The sequence below is a fragment of the Leptodactylus fuscus genome, chromosome 8 (assembly GCF_031893055.1).
Source record: "Leptodactylus fuscus isolate aLepFus1 chromosome 8, aLepFus1.hap2, whole genome shotgun sequence".
Classification (NCBI taxonomy): Eukaryota; Metazoa; Chordata; class Amphibia; order Anura; family Leptodactylidae; genus Leptodactylus; species Leptodactylus fuscus.
The window spans coordinates 42,237,297-42,255,069 of NC_134272.1; the positions used below are offsets into that span (position 1 = coordinate 42,237,297).

At 44.4% G+C, this 17,773-nt stretch overlaps 2 protein-coding genes across 2 annotated transcripts in view; one reads left to right on the forward strand and one right to left on the reverse strand.

Moving 5' to 3' along the window:
- The window catches only part of LOC142217007 (actin-related protein 2/3 complex subunit 1A-A), a 248,285-nt gene that overhangs the window by 217,409 nt on the left and 13,103 nt on the right, over positions 1-17,773 (reverse strand). The window lies entirely within an intron of this gene.
- Positions 1-17,773, forward strand: part of ANKRD44 (ankyrin repeat domain 44) — a 62,574-nt gene that overhangs the window by 14,797 nt on the left and 30,004 nt on the right. Inside the window, exon 3 of the mRNA XM_075285153.1 lies at positions 6,202-6,280. Coding sequence (XP_075141254.1) covers positions 6,202-6,280 — 79 coding nt within the window. The remainder of the gene's footprint in view (positions 1-6,201; positions 6,281-17,773) is intronic.

A 17,773-nucleotide genomic window follows, 5' to 3' on the forward strand; every position in this document is an offset into this window, starting at 1 on the left:
TTGAGCCGATCTTGAGATTTCAGGATCGTTTTTAAAATCCGATTTCCGATCATTTTCCATCTGAACCCAATCCCATCTCTGAACCTAATGCAAGTCAATGGGATTTTTTAATGATTGAAGATCGGATTTTAAAAATGATCCTATTCACTACACAGCATGGAGTCCACCTATTCACTACACATGAATGAATAAAATTGTGTCAGCTCACTCACGTGTCCCTCGATGATTGTATCCGATGGTGTTGAAGGTAAATAACCTCAATAGGATGCCTTTAATAAAAGTCAGAAAGATGCACAGAAATTCAGCCTCAATGAGGCTATGAGGAAGGGGCAGCGTTAACGCCCTGAAACGCGTCGCCAGACGTTTTCTGTATTTCTACTCTGCCATCGATCAAGTCTCATGGAATTTTATGGAACGTGATATGTTCTTTCACAAATAAAAGCTAAGTTTTATCGAAGGAATTTTGATGCTGGATTATTCAATTTTGGACGGTTGTATTCACTACACAGTATGGAGTCCAAAAATCCCCCAGCTACTTTTTTCCCCTGCTGACCGCTTACCTGCACAGAATCGCTGCCACTCCTTGTTGTTCTGGCTCCTCTTCTCTCTATTTCACATGCCTGCAGAGCGCCGTGCGCGCCCCCACCTCCCAGGCTAATGTTACTGATGCTGGGAGTAAGCGGGGCTTGTTGTGGCATAGGAGATTGTGGGCGGGTACAGGGCGGGGATACGTGAGTGCATCATTCACGTTTCCTCTCCCAGTACCCACCCACACTATCCTAAGCCCCAAGCCCTGCCTTCTCCCAGCATCTGTAACACTAGTCTGGGAGGCGGGGGCGTGCATGGCACTCTGCAGGCATGTGAAGTAGAGAGAAGAGGAGCAAGGACCATGGGGAGTTGCAGCTGCGACGCTTCGGTGCAGGTAAGGGTTGAGCGATCGGGATCAGAATTTCGTTCCCGATCTTTTTTAGGCGGAATTGGAACGCGATCGTGAAATTTACTCAATCGCCGATTGAGGATCCGATGTTTTCCGATCCCGATCGCTCAACCCTACATACAACTAAACATATTCAACAAATATACATGGGTGAACTCAAAGCACACCCTGAAAATGCATATACACTTCTATATACACTTCTATATATATATAGCCTCATGCTATAGGCCACTTACCTACTCTAAAGCTGAATATGTTGCATCAGCTAGACCAGGGGTCAGCAATTCTTGGCACTCCAACTACTTTGAAACTACAACTCCCAACATGCTCCATTCATTTCCATTGGAGTTCCAAGAATAACAGTACAAGTACAACGGCCGGAGTGCCGAAGGTTGCCGACCCCTGAGCTAGACCATGATATAGTAATTGTTTAGAGTTAAGCGACATCTTTTTGGTTCCCTACAGCAACCATGAAGGGCATTTTATTTCATATACAGTTATATAGCTCTCATGGAGTTCAATAGAAGCCTTCTAAATCCATATGCTGCAAGCTAGCACTAGTGTCTGCAGGGCAATGAGAACTCAATGTTAGGTATTTCCATCTTAGACATAGTATCCTACTAATATTATAAATGTGAAAGTTTATGTGTTCGGATGTTTGTGTGTCAATCATGCAAAACCGCCTGAACCGAATTTGAATGAAATTCGGCACATAGGTAGTAACCTCGATTAAAACATAGGCTACTTTTTATCCCGGTAAATGACATGGCTTCACGACTGTTATGAATTTATGTTCACATAGTATATTACACTATTCGTGCAGCAGCCTTAACTCAGGCCCCAGGGCTGTTATCTCTCTGTGTAAACACACGCTAACCCTGTGGATTGTCTACATACATTTGCATGTTATCTGATCTGGTCCAGGCAGTGCAGACAAACTGACATGGGCAAACAGCTTTAATCCAAATTGGCAGTTTGTGAATTTTAAACATGCCTAGAAAAAGAAAATCTAATTTGTCAAAAACAACGAGAGCTATGAAAGTAGCCAGAAGTCAACAGAGTTCTCCTCAAGTGGAGCTGAGGGGATCATCGACACCAACAACACATGCATTATATGGCGTCGCAGCGAGCTGCTGAGATGCCAGAACAATTACAGACACGGTGCGAAGAACAACTTCAGTGCCAGGCCAACTTGAGAGCTGCTGAAGCAGGCGGATCATTAACACTAACAACATGCTCTATATATGGTGTCCCAGCGAGCTATAAGTCCCATTTTACTATAAATAGCTGTTCATGTGCAAATGAGAGGAAAAGTGTTTTGTCTGGGAAGCTAGAGCTGAGACAAGCTAATGCTTCATTCACACTTGCGCCTGGTATCTGTCCGCTTGCAAACCATTAAAAAACAAAAACAGTTTGGTACAAAAAGGATTCCAAACGCTTACACAGCTGATACCCCAATCTGTCTTTATAGACGGTTTGTAAATGGGTGTCCATCTAAAAAAATGGACCATTTGTGTCCGTTTTTGAACGATCCATTTTTTTTCCTTTTCCTTTTCCTTTCCTTTTTCATTCCGAACATGTGCAAAGGGAAAAATGGATTGCAAAACATACACAAACAACTATCCATTGTAATCCATCTTCCATAGACCTCAATGTTAAAAAAAAAAAAAAAATGGTTTTGAGGCAGTCCGTTGTGTATTGTGGGGATGGCAGCTCGGTAGAAGTAGTGGTGCGGACCCAACCAGGGGGCATAAATCTTGCAGCAAATCGGTTCAATTGAGAAAAAGAGCAAAATAAATAAACCTTTACATCAGGTACAAAAATGATCAAGATAAAGTACAGCCTTAACTTCAGACAAAATAAAGTCAAACAAAAAATCCTGCTCGTCTGAGCGCTAACTAAACAGAAAATACTAATTGTATGTGTGGCTTACTACCACCCACACAAATCAACCAAAAAAAACACAGTACTGTACACATGGCTCTCAGTGCCAGGACAAACCCAGTCACTTCCTCTCCTCCTGGATCTGCCCTGAAGTGAAGGCTCTGCAGCCTTTTATGGGCCAGTAACAAACCTATGACCCACACCTGGGGCTGAAACCTATTCCAGACCCGCACTGGACCACAAGTCAGGAATCTGGGGCTGATATAGCGGTACTCCAGCACTTTGCCTTTCACCATCTCACAGTATCCATATTTTTTTTAATATGAACACAAAGTTCTGCAAGTCAAAATCCTGACCATTTTACCCCGTGTGAACTAGCCCGTATAATTATACCTATGGGGAAACTTCCGGTGTTTCCGTAGGTATAACTGACATGCTGCGATTTCCAAAACTGTCCACACGGTGGTTTTTACCGCAAAGTGGGCATGGGATTCGCTACAATTTCATCCCCTTTGCCTGTACTGTAAAACACCACGATTTTTCACGCAGCGTTTCTGTCTTGTCGGACCCTGACCTAAGGTAGATTTATGACGAATGGATACCATGCGCAAGTATGAACGAAGCACTAGACACTTCCCTTAAAACATTTTTCCCCTCATTTGCATATGAATAAAATAATTAACATGAAAATGGTGTTCCAAAGCTGGATATGGGTAAGTTCATAGTTTTTTTGCAAATGGATTTTTGAAGCGGAATTCGCTCAAAAATTCCTCCCATCTCTCCCATTTATCTCAATGTGAGTCAGGCAGATTTTTTCCTGTACCTGGATTTTTTTTTCTGCTAGTGGAAAAAAAGGAAGTGTCATGCCCTTTCTTCAGGCAGATTCCGTCTTGTAAAGCCTATTAAAATAAATGGGAGATGGTAAAAACAACTCGCATTCATTTCAATGGGGTTTGCAAGGAACAATCTGCCTGAAGATAGGTCATGAAGCTTCACCTAGAGGAAAAAATATGCTAATGACTCCCATTAAAATCAATGGGAAAGTTGTGAAACTTTTTTGGGGTGGATTTTGAAAATTTTTGATGACATATTTGGAAACTGTAGAATCACCTCTGTATGGTACTGTGATTAGAATGATAACAAATGTACTGCTGACAGTCTCCCTTTAACAACTTACACTGTAGGTACACAGACTAGCCATTGGACCTCAAGCATAAAAACTCTTAACTAAAAATGGCAATGTTTGTCATTAAGATTTCACATGTTCATTTTACATTTGAAATAAAGCAATAAGTTTTTAACCCCTTCCCGACATCCGCCGTACTAGCACGGCAGATGCCGGGTGTTTAACTATGGCGCCCGCCCGGGAGTCAGGGCAGCCGCCATAGCTGCTGGGTGTCTACTGTTTTACACAGTACTACTACTGTTTTAAACAGTAGACACCCAGCGCTAATGCCCCTGGTTAGTGCCCATACCGATCGGGGACATTAACCCTTCCGGCGCCTCGATCAAAACTGGGCACCGCCATTTTTCCAGCCAGCTCCGGATCCGGGATCGCGTTGCTATGACAATGCCTTGTGAAGGCTTGCCGGCTTGCCAGCTTGTCATTCACTAGAGTAGCCTGCAATAGAAGTCCTGGTATTTTGCAATGCATTAGCATTGTAATGCATTGCATTGGTGATCAGACCCCCTGGGGTTCAAGACCCCCTGGGGGGTCTAATAAATGCACAAAAATTAAGTAAAAAAAAAATATAAATTCAAATAATCCCTCTTTCCCTAGAACACATATATAAAAGTATGGAAATACTGTGAAACAAACAGGCAACATGGTGGCTCAGTTGTTAGCACTAGAGATGAGCAAGTACCATTCGAAACGACCGTTTCAAATAGCATGCACCCATAGGAATGAATGGAAGCGGCTGGCATGCAGACTTTGCCGGCGGCCGTTCGTCGAATAGTACTCGCTCATCTCTAGATAGCTAGAGATTCTCTAGATTCCTGGGTTCGAATCCCACCAGGAACAACACCTGCAAGGAGTTTGTATGTTCTCCCTGTGTTTGTGTGGATTTCCTCCCATTCTACAAAGACATACTGAAAGGAAAAAAAAATAAAAAATTACATTGTGATCCCTATATATGGGGCTCACAATCTACATAAAAAAAATACTGTGAAACAGATACGTCAGCAAAAGAAAAATTTGGTCAGTTTTGGATTTTTGTTAAGGGTTTAAAATGTAAATAAAACCTTATAATTTAGGTATCCCTGGAATCGTACCAAAATATAGAATACAGGTGACATGCCATTTTGGCTGCACAGTGAATGCCGTAAAAACGAAGCCCGTAATCGTACAAATGCACTTTTTCTTCAAATCCCCTCCATTCTGAATTTTTTCCAGCTTCCCAGTATATTGTACAGAATAATTAATGGCAGCATCATGAAGAACAATTTGTCCCTCAAAGATTAAGACCTCATATGGTTCAGAGAGCGAAGAAATAAAACAGTTAGGGAATCTTCACACAGAGTAAACGCTCCACTCATTCTGAACGTAAATTCGTTCAGAGTGAGCGGCGTTAAAACAGATCCCATTGACTTCTATGGGTGCGGGCATACGCGCATATCACATTGAAAGCAATAGGTAAAAAAGCCTGCCATTGATTCCAATGGGGAGCGCACGTATGCCGGCACCCTTAGAAGTCAATGGGATCTGTTTTAACGCCGCTCACTCTGAACGAGTTTACGTTCAGAATGAGTGGAGCGTTTACTTCGTGTGAAGGCTCCCTTATGGGGTTTGGAAGGGGAAGGGGCGGGAGTCAAAAAGGCAACACGAAAAATGCCGTCGGTGGGAAGGGGTTAATAATAAATTGATTGATATAATCATCTCAAATTTTTGTAAAACAGCTTTTATGTGTTAAGCGCCATTCATACTGCCTCTCCTGTCCGCCCTGGGGTGTCCGTGGTAAACCCTGGGGAAACCGGACAGCAGACAGCTTGCGAACAGTCAGCTTTAAAGCCCATTCATTTGAATGGGCTTTCAAAGGTGAACACCCGTGAGCGTTTTCAGTCTATCCGCCTGGTGTCCGTTTTTTTTCCACGGACACAAAATTCTACATGGAGGACTTTGTGTCCACGGGAAAAAAAACGGACACCAGGCGGAGAGGCTGAAAACACTCACAGGCGGTCACCTTTGAAAACCCATTCAAATGAATGGGTTTTAAAGCCAATCGTTCGCAAGCCGTCTGCTGTCCGGTTTCCCGGGGTTTACCATGGACACTCCGGGGCGGACAGCAACGGCAGTGAGAATGCCACGTTAGATTTATTTCCGCTCTCTTAGTCCTTTTTTGAATTCTATAAATGTTTTAATATTTGATTATATTTTGTAGGATAATGAAAAACGGAGTCCCCTCCATGCAGCAGCATTTCTTGGTGATGCAGACATAATTGAGCGTCTCATACTATCTGGTAATTTAACTTAGCATAAAAGTATCATTAACCGGTTAAGGACCAGGCCCAAAAGTATGTTAAAGACCAGGCCTCTTTTTTCAAAACTGACATGTGTCACTTTAAATGGCAATAACTTTGAGACGCTTTAACTTACACAAATGAATTTGAGATGGTTTTCTCGTAACACATTATACTTCATGTTAGTGGTAAACACTAATCAATATTTTTGCATTTATTTATAAAAAAACTAGGAAATTTGATGGAAATTTGAAAAAAATTGCAATTTTCAAAATGTGAAATTCTCTGCTTTTCAGGTGGATAGTCATACCATCCAAATACATGAATAAATATTATCTCCCATATCTCTGCTTTATATTGGCATCATCTTTTGATTGTATTTTAATTTATTTTGGACGTCACAAGGCTTACAAGTGTAACAGCAATTTTCCAGATTTACAAGAAAATTCTCCAAACCAATTTTTTAGGGACCACTTCAGTTCTGAAAGTAATTATAAAGGCCTGTATAATAGAAACCCCCATAAATTACCCCATTTTCAAAACTGCACCCCTCAAATTATTCAAAACAGCATTTGGGATGTTTGTTAACCCTTTAAGCATTTCATAAGAATAAAAATAATATGGCAGTGAAATTTAGACATTTCATTTTTTTTCACTAATACATTCATTTAGACCCAAAATTAACACATTCACAAAGGGTTGAAGGAGAAAATGCATCTGACAGTTTATTGTGCAATTTCTCCCGTGCACAGAAATACCCCACATGTGGGTGTAAACTGATTTTTGGGCACACGGCAGTGCATGGAAGGGAAGGAGCGACACTGGGTGTTTGAACAGCAGATTTTGCTGGAATAATTTTCAGCGCCATGCCTTATTTGCAGAGACCCTAGAGTACCAAAACAATGGAAACCCCCCAAAAGTGACCCCATTTTAGAATCCACACCCCTCACAGAATTCATCAAGGGGTATAGTCAGCATTTAGACCCTACAGTTGTTTCACAGATTTTACTAACATTGGGATGTGTAAATGAAAAATTACTAAAATGTCACTTTATCTCCAAAGTTTTCATTTTCACAAAGGGTTAAAGGAGTAAAAGCCCTCAACAGTTTGTTAAACAATTTCTCCTGAACACGGCAATACCCCATATGTGGCTATAATCTGCTGTATGGGAACATGGCGGGGCTCAGAATGGAAGGAGCGCTATTTGGCTTTTGGATGGCAGATTTTGCTGGAATAATTTTAGGTGCCATGTCGCATTAGCAGAGCCCCTAGAGTACCAATACAGTGGAAACCCCCTAAAAGTGACCCCATTTGGGAAAATATACCCCCCACAGAACATATTAAAGGGTAGAGTGAGCATTTTGACCCTACAGCTGTTTCACAGATTTTATTAACATTGGGCCATGAAAATGAAAAATTACTTTTTTTTCAACAAACTGTCAATTTAGCCCCAAATTTTTAATTTTCACAAGAGGATAAAGGAGAAAAAGCTCCATAAAGTTCGTTACACAAATTCTGCTGAACACAGAAATGCCCCATATGTGGTCATAATCTGCTGTATGGGAACATGGCGGGGCTCAGAATGGAAAGAGGGCTATTTGGCTTTTGGAGGGCAGATTTTGCTGGAATATTTTTCAGGTCCCATGTCGCATTTGCAGAGCCCCTAAAGTACCAATACAGTGGAAACCCCCTATAAGTGACCCCATTTTGGAAACTACACCCCTCATAGAATTTGTCTAGGGGTAGAGTGAGTATTTTGGCCTCACAGGTGTTTCACAGATTTTATTAACATTGGGACGTGAAAATGAAAAATTACTTTTTTTCCCAATAAATTGTCCATTTAGCGCCATAGTTTTAATTTTGCAAATAGTTTAAGAATTAAAAGCCCCCCACAGTTTGTTACACAATTTCTTCTGAACACGGCAATACCCCATATGTGGCCAAAATCTGCTGTATGGGTACATGCTGGGGCTCAGAATGGAAAGAGCGCTATTTGGATTTTGGAGGGCAGATGTTGCTGGAATAGTTTTCAGGTGCCATGTCGCATTTGCAGAGCCCCTAAAGTATCAATACAATGGAAACCCCTCAAAAGTGACCCCATTTTAGAAACTACACCTGTCAAGGAATGTATCAAGGGGTATTATCATTTTGAGCCTAAAATGCTTCCCAAAAATTAATGTACAAAATGAAAATTGAAATTTTTAAAAATATGCCATTTCGGTGCCCAATACGTTGCACCCACTTTGTGTTGTCAGAGACCTGCACTCCTAAAACTATTAAGTGGGCCATCCCGGGGGTCAAAAAATTATATATGTGGGTGTAAACTGCTGCTTGGGCACACAGCAGGGCTCAGAAGGGAAGGACCACTGTGCGTTTTAGCTTTTGGGATACAGATTTAGAGGGACCCTCTGGGCGCCATGATGTTTTTGCAGAGCCCTGGAGGTTCCAGTAAACTGGAATTCACCAAGAAGTGACCCCATTTTGTAGGGGCAATTTTAGGGTCTCTGCAAATGTGACGTGGTGTCCAAAAACGAAGAATCTAAATCTGCACTCCAAAAGCACATATTGCTCCTTCACATCTGCACCCTGCTGGGTACCCAAATAGCAGTGTATGCCCACATGTATGACACTGGTGTACCCCGGATAACGTACTTAATGCCATATGTGGGTAGAATCGGCTGTTTGGGCACAACCGGGGACAGAAGGGAAGGAGCGCTATTTTGGTTTTTGGAGCACAGTTTGGTTTTTTTTGCCACTTTTGCAAAGCCCCTGAATTGCCAATAAAGTGGAATCCGCAGACATGTCACCCTATTTTGGACACTACCCCACTGATGGGATTTATCAAGTGGTGTAGCGAGAATTTTTAACCCTTGAGTGTTGCATTTATTTAGTTTCCAGAAATGAAATCGCAACTGATAGAGAAGTTAAAAATGAAAATTTTACAGATTTGCCATTTCAGTGTGCAACATGTTGTGCCCGACTTATGTCAGCAGAGACACTCCAAAAACTGTTAAACGGGTATCCCAGGCACAACAGCTTTTAGAGCGTTCATCTCTGATACAAGGTGGGCACAACATATTACGCACTGAAAGGACGTATTCCTGGAAAAATGGTCATTTTCACCTCTCACAATCCACTACAGTTATAGTTATATATATAAAGTTATAGCAACACTTGGGGGTTAAAAATGCTGTCTGTACCCCTGGATAAATCCTTCAGGGGTGTAGTTTCCAAAATAAGGTAATTTATCAGGGGATTCCAAATTACTGGCGTTTCAGCTCTACAAAAGTGTCATGGCATCCAAAAACCAAACCGTCTGTGCTCCAAAAACCAAATGACCCTTCTTCCCTTCTGTGTCCGGCTGTGCCCTAGTATCAGTTTATACCCACATATGACATTATGTCCGTTATCCGGGGGTACACCAGTGTCATACATGTGTCATACATGTGTCATAAACTGCAGTTTGGACGTACAGCAGGGTGCAGAAGGGAAGGAGCGCTATGCGGCTTTTGGAGCACAGATTCAGATGTTTGGTATCTGGACGCCATGTCATGTTTGTAGAGCCTGTAAGGTACCAGAAAAGTGGATTCCATGGGGTACCAGGAGTGACCCCATTTTGAAAACTGCACCCCTCAAAGAATTTATCAGGGGGTGTAGTGAGTATTAGTATCCCGGACGTGACTGCACAGCGGATGGCGAAGAGGGAATGTATAAGCTGTGCGGAGGACATTGCAAACACCAAATTCCCTACTATGTCCCCGTAGCTCCTATGATTGGGGGAGTCACTCTGGGGGTCACTTTAGGGGTCACTTCTGGTGTCTGTTCCCTCATAAGCTGTAAATCTGGGGTGTCCCCTGATATCCGCTCACACAGCTTATATATTCCCTACTAGAGATGAGCGAACAGTGTTCTATCGAACTCATGTTCGATCGGATATTAGGCTGTTCGGCATGTTCGAATCGAATCGAACACCGCGTGGTAAAGTGCGCCATTACTCGATTCCCCTCCCACCTTCCCTGGCGCCTTTTTTGCTCCAATAACAGCGCTGGGTAGGTGGGACAGGAACTACGACACCGGTGACGTTGAAAAAAGTAGGCAAAACCCATTGGCTGCCGAAAACATGTGACCTCTAATTTAAAAGAACAGCGACGCCCAGCTTCGCGTCATTCTGAGCTTGCAATTCACCGAGGACGGAGGTTTCCGTCCAGCTAGCTAGGGCTTAGATTCTGGGTAGGCAGGGACAGGCTAGGATAGGAAGGAGAAGACAACCAACAGCTCTTGTAAGAGCTAAATTCCAGGGAGAAGCTTGTCAGTGTAACGTGGCACTGACGGGCTCAATCGCCGCAACCCAGCTTTCCCAGGATCCTGAATGGAATACACTGTCAGTGTATTCCCGTATACCCGATATATACCCCGATACCCGTTCCAACGGTGTGCCCCCCCACCTTCACCCCAGAAATACCCTGCAAGTCCCCTAGCAATAGAATTGGGGCTATATACACCCACAATTTTTACTACTGGTATACAGTGCCATTGTCTGACTGGGAATTCAAAGAATATATTGGGAATACAAATACCCTCATTTCTTGCTACTGCCATATAGTGCCAGTTTCTGACTGGTAATTCAAAGAATATATTGGGGTTACGTGCACCCACAATTTTTACTACTGGTATACAGTGCCATTGTCTGACTGGGAATTCAAAGAATATATTGGGAATACAAATACCCTCATTTCTTGCTACTGCCATATAGTGCCAGTGTCTGACTGGGAATTCAAAGAATATATTGGGGTTACGTGCACCCACAATTTTTACTACTGGTATACAGTGCCATTGTCTGACTGGGAATTCAAAGAGTATATTGGGAATACAAATACCCTCATTTCTTGCTACTGCCATATAGTGCCAGTTTCTGACTGGGAATTCAAAGAATATATTGGGGTTACGTGCACCCACAATTTTTACTACTGGTATACAGTGCCATTGTCTGACTGGGAATTCAAAGAGTATATTGGGAATACAAATACCCTCATTTCTTGCTACTGCCATATAGTGCCAGTGTCTGACTGGGAATTCAAAGAATATATTGGGGTTACGTGCACCCACAATTTTTACTACTGGTATACAGTGCCATTGTCTGACTGGGAATTCAAAGAGTATATTGGGAATACAAATACCCTCATTTCTTGCTACTGCCATATAGTGCCAGTTTCTGACTGGGAATTCAAAGAATATATTGGGGTTACGTGCACCCACAATTTTTACTACTGGTATACAGTGCCATTGTCTGACTGGGAATTCAAAGAATATATTGGGGTTATAAATACCCTCATTTCTTGCTACTGCCATATAGTGCCAGTTTCTGACTGGGAATTCAAAGAATATATTGGGGTTACGTGCACCCACAATTTTTACTACTGGTATACAGTGCCATTGTCTGACTGGGAATTCAAAGAATATATTGGGGTTATAAATACCCTCATTTCTTGCTACTGCCATATAGTGCCAGTTTCTGACTGGTAATTCAAAGAATATATTGGGGTTACGTGCACCCACAATTTTTACTACTGGTATACAGTGCCATTGTCTGACTGGGAATTCAAAGAGTATATTGGGAATACAAATACCCTCATTTCTTGCTACTGCCATATAGTGCCAGTGTCTGACTGGGAATTCAAAGAATATATTGGGGTTACGTGCACCCACAATTTTTACTACTGGTATACAGTGCCATTGTCTGACTGGGAATTCAAAGAGTATATTGGGAATACAAATACCCTCATTTCTTGCTACTGCCATATAGTGCCAGTTTCTGACTGGGAATTCAAAGAATATATTGGGGTTACGTGCACCCACAATTTTTACTACTGGTATACAGTGCCATTGTCTGACTGGGAATTCAAAGAATATATTGGGGTTATAAATACCCTCATTTCTTGCTACTGCCATATAGTGCCAGTTTCTGACTGGTAATTCAAAGAATATATTGGGGTTACGTGCACCCACAATTTTTACTACTGGTATACAGTGCCATTGTCTGACTGGGAATTCAAAGAATATATTGGGGTTATAAATACCCTCATTTCTTGCTACTGCCATATAGTGCCAGTTTCTGACTGGTAATTCAAAGAATATATTGGGGTTACGTGCACCCACAATTTTTACTACTGGTATACAGTGCCATTGTCTGACTGGGAATTCAAAGAGTATATTGGGAATACAAATACCCTCATTTCTTGCTACTGCCATATAGTGCCAGTGTCTGACTGGGAATTCAAAGAATATATTGGGGTTACGTGCACCCACAATTTTTACTACTGGTATACAGTGCCATTGTCTGACTGGGAATTCAAAGAGTATATTGGGAATACAAATACCCTCATTTCTTGCTACTGCCATATAGTGCCAGTTTCTGACTGGGAATTCAAAGAATATATTGGGGTTACGTGCACCCACAATTTTTACTACTGGTATACAGTGCCATTGTCTGACTGGGAATTCAAAGAATATATTGGGGTTATAAATACCCTCATTTCTTGCTACTGCCATATAGTGCCAGTTTCTGACTGGGAATTCAAAGAATATATTGGGGTTACGTGCACCCACAATTTTTACTACTGGTATACAGTGCCATTGTCTGACTGGGAATTCAAAGAATATATTGGGGTTATAAATACCCTCATTTCTTGCTACTGCCATATAGTGCCAGTTTCTGACTGGGAATTCAAAGAATATATTGGGGTTACGTGCACCCACAATTTTTACTACTGGTATACAGTGCCATTGTCTGACTGGGAATTCAAAGAGTATATTGGGAATACAAATACCCTCATTTCTTGCTACTGCCATATAGTGCCAGTGTCTGACTGGGAATTCAAAGAATATATTGGGGTTACGTGCACCCACAATTTTTACTACTGGTATACAGTGCCATTGTCTGACTGGGAATTCAAAGAGTATATTGGGAATACAAATACCCTCATTTCTTGCTACTGCCATATAGTGCCAGTTTCTGACTGGGAATTCAAAGAATATATTGGGGTTACGTGCACCCACAATTTTTACTACTGGTATACAGTGCCATTGTCTGACTGGGAATTCAAAGAATATATTGGGGTTATAAATACCCTCATTTCTTGCTACTGCCATATAGTGCCAGTTTCTGACTGGGAATTCAAAGAATATATTGGGGTTACGTGCACCCACAATTTTTACTACTGGTATACAGTGCCATTGTCTGACTGGGAATTCAAAGAATATATTGGGGTTATAAATACCCTCATTTCTTGCTACTGCCATATAGTGCCAGTTTCTGACTGGTAATTCAAAGAATATATTGGGGTTACGTGCACCCACAATTTTTACTACTGGTATACAGTGCCATTGTCTGACTGGGAATTCAAAGAGTATATTGGGAATACAAATACCCTCATTTCTTGCTACTGCCATATAGTGCCAGTGTCTGACTGGGAATTCAAAGAATATATTGGGGTTACGTGCACCCACAATTTTTACTACTGGTATACAGTGCCATTGTCTGACTGGGAATTCAAAGAGTATATTGGGAATACAAATACCCTCATTTCTTGCTACTGCCATATAGTGCCAGTGTCTGACTGGGAATTCAAAGAATATATTGGGGTTACGTGCACCCACAATTTTTACTACTGGTATACAGTGCCATTGTCTGACTGGGAATTCAAAGAGTATATTGGGAATACAAATACCCTCATTTCTTGCTACTGCCATATAGTGCCAGTTTCTGACTGGGAATTCAAAGAATATATTGGGGTTACGTGCACCCACAATTTTTACTACTGGTATACAGTGCCATTGTCTGACTGGGAATTCAAAGAGTATATTGGGAATACAAATACCCTCATTTCTTGCTACTGCCATATAGTGCCAGTGTCTGACTGGGAATTCAAAGAATATATTGGGGTTACGTGCACCCACAATTTTTACTACTGGTATACAGTGCCAATTTCTAACTAGGAATTCAAAATGCGCAAGGCTCCCGGAAAGGGACGTGGACGAGGCCGTGGGCGAGGTCGGGGGAATGGTTCTGGGGAGCAAGGTAGCAGTGAAGCCACAGGGCGTCCCGTGCCTACTCCTGTGGGGCAGCAAGCATTGCGCCACTCCACAGTGCCAGGGTTGCTTGCCACATTAACTAAACTGCAGGGTACAAACCTTAGTAGGCCCGAGAACCAGGAACAGGTCTTGCAATGGCTGTCAGAGAACGCTTACAGCACATTGTCCAGCAGCCAGTCAGACTCTGCCTCCTCTCCTCCTATTACCCAACAGTCTTGTCTTCCTTCCTCCCAAAATTCCGAAGCTTTACAGAACAATAACCCAAACTGTCCCTGCTCCCCAGAGCTGTTCTCCGCTCCTTTCATTGTCCCTCAACCTGCCTCTCCACGTCACGATTCCACGAACCTAACAGAGGAGCATCTGTATCCAGATGCTCAAACACTAGAGTCTCCTCCATCTCCGTTCGATTTGGTGGTGGATGACCAGCAACCCACCCTCATCGACGATGATGTGACGCAGTTGCCGTCAGGGCATCCAGTTGACCGGCGCATTGTGCGGGAGGAGGAGATGAGACAGGAGTTGGAAGAGGAAGTGGTGGATGATGAGGACACTGACCCGACCTGGACAGGGGGGATGTCAAGCGGGGAAAGTAGTGTGGATGTTGAGGCAGGTGCAGCACCAAAAAGGGTAGCTAGAGGCAGAGGCAGAGGTCAGCAGCTTAGGCGAAGCCAGGCCACACCCGGAATCTCCCAAGATGTTCCAGTTCGTACCCAGCCCCGAAAAACTCCCACCTCGAGGGCACGTTTCTCGAAGGTGTGGAGTTTTTTCAAGGAATGCGCCGAGGACAGATATAGTGTTGTCTGCACAATTTGCCTCTCGAAATTGATTAGGGGCTCTGAGAAGAGCAACCTGTCCACCACTTCAATGCGCCGTCATTTGGAATCCAAGCACTGGAATCAGTGGCAGGCAGCAACGGCAGGACAAAGGCCGACTGCCGTTCACGCCACTGCCACTGCCTCTGCCTCTGCCTCTGCCACTGCCACTGCTGACTGTGCTGGCGATGCACTCCAGAGGACGAGCCAGGACACCACTTCATCTGCCTCCGCCACTTTGTTGACTTCTACCTCATCCTCCCCTGGTCCTGTCTTATCTCCTTCTCCTGCACCATCAAAGGCACCATCAGGCGTTTCTTTACAACAACCCACCATCTCTCAGACATTGGAGCGGCGGCAGAAATACACTGCTAACCACCCACACGCGCAAGCCTTGAACGCCAACATCGCTAAACTGCTGGCCCAGGAGATGTTGGCGTTCCGGCTTGTTGAAACTCCCGCCTTCCTGGACCTGATGGCAACTGCGGCACCTCGCTATGCCGTCCCTAGCCGTCACTACTTCTCCCGGTGTGCCGTCCCCGCCTTGCACCAGCACGTGTCACTCAACATCAGGCGGGCCCTTAGTTCCGCGCTTTGCACAAAGGTCCACTTGACCACCGACGCGTGGACAAGTGCATGCGGACAGGGACGCTACATTTCACTGACGGCACACTGGGTGAATGTAGTTGAGGCTGGGACTGCTTCCCAAACTGGCCCGGTGTACCTCGTCTCCCCGCCTAACATTCCTGGCAGGGACACGAGAAGAACACCCCCCTCCTCCTCCTCCTCCTCTACCGCCTCCTCCTCCGCCACCGCCTCCTCCTCCGCCACCGCCTCCTCCTCCGCTGTTAGATTGACCCCAGCTACGAGTTGGAAACGTTGCAGCACTGGCGTTGGTAGACGTCAGCAGGCTGTGCTGAAGCTGATCAGCTTGGGGGACAGACAGCACACTGCCTCCGAGGTGAGGGATGCCCTCCTCGATGAGACGGCAATATGGTTTGAGCCGCTGCACCTGGGCCCAGGCATGGTCGTTTGTGATAACGGCCGGAACCTGGTAGCAGCTCTGGAGCTTGCCGGACTCCAACATGTTCCATGCCTGGCCCACGTCTTCAACCTAGTGGTGCAACGTTTCCTAAAGAGCTACCCCAATGTTCCAGAGCTACTGGTGAAAGTGCGGCGCATGTGCGCCCACTTTCGCAAGTCGACAGTAGCCGCTGCTAGCTTAAAATCTCTCCAGCAACGCCTGCATGTGCCACAACACCGGCTTTTGTGCGACGTCCCCACACGCTGGAACTCAACGTTTCAGATGTTGAATAGAGTGGTTGAGCAGCAGAGACCTTTGATGGAATACCAGCTACAAAACCCTAGGGTGCCACAAAGTCAGCTGCCTCAGTTTCACATCCATGAGTGGCCATGGATGAGAGACCTTTGTGACATCCTACGGGTCTTTGAGGAGTCCACAAGGAGGGTGAGCTCTGAGGATGCGATGGTGAGCCTTACAATCCCGCTCTTGTGTGTTCTGAGAGAATCCCTGATTGACATCAGGGATAACTCAGATCACACAGAGGAGTTAGGGATAGCATCCGATCCGTCACAGCTGGAGAGTAGGTCCACACATCTGTCCGCTTCACTGCGTTTAATGGAGGAGGAGGAGGAGGAGGAGGAGGAAGAAGAGTTGTCCGATGATGTGATGGTGATACAGGAGGCTTCCGGGCAACTTCGAATCGTCCCATTGTTGCAGCGCGGATGGGTAGACATGGAGGATGAGGAGGAAATGGAGATTGAACTTTCCGGTGGGGCCAGAGGAGTCATGCCAACTAACACTGTGGCAGACATGGCTGAGTTCATGTTGGGGTGCTTTACAACCGACAAGCGTATTGTCAAAATCATGGAGGACAACCAGTACTGGATCTTTGCTATCCTTGACCCCCGGTATAAAAACAACATCTCGTCTTTTATTCCGGTAGAGGGGAGGGCCAATCGCATCAATGCTTGCCACAGGCAATTGGTGCAGAATATGATGGAGATGTTTCCAGCATGTGACGTTGGCGGCAGGGAGGGCAGTTCCTCCAGTAGGCAACCAAGTTCTCACCGGTCCACACAAACGAGGGGCACACTGTCTAAGGTCTGGGACACCTTGATGGCACCCCCTCGCCAAAGTGCCGCCACGGAGGGTCCTAGTGTCACCAGGCGTGAGAAGTATAGGCGCATGTTGCGGGAATACCTTTCCGACCACAGCCCTGTCCTCTCCGACCCCTCTGCGCCCTACACGTATTGGGTGTCGAAGTTGGACCTGTGGCTTGAACTTGCCCTATATGCCTTGGAGGTGCTGTCCTGTCCTGCCGCCAGCGTCCTATCTGAGAGGGTGTTCAGTGCAGCCGGTGGCATCATCACTGACAAGCGCACCCGTCTGTCAGCTGAGAGTGCCGACCGGCTCACTTTGATAAAAATGAACCACCACTGGGTAGAGCCGTCATTTTTGTGCCCACCTGTGTAAAGCACCCCAACATGAAACTCCATGTCTGTACTCAACCTCTCCAATTCCTCCGCATCCTCATACTCATCCACCATAAGCGTTGCACAATTCTG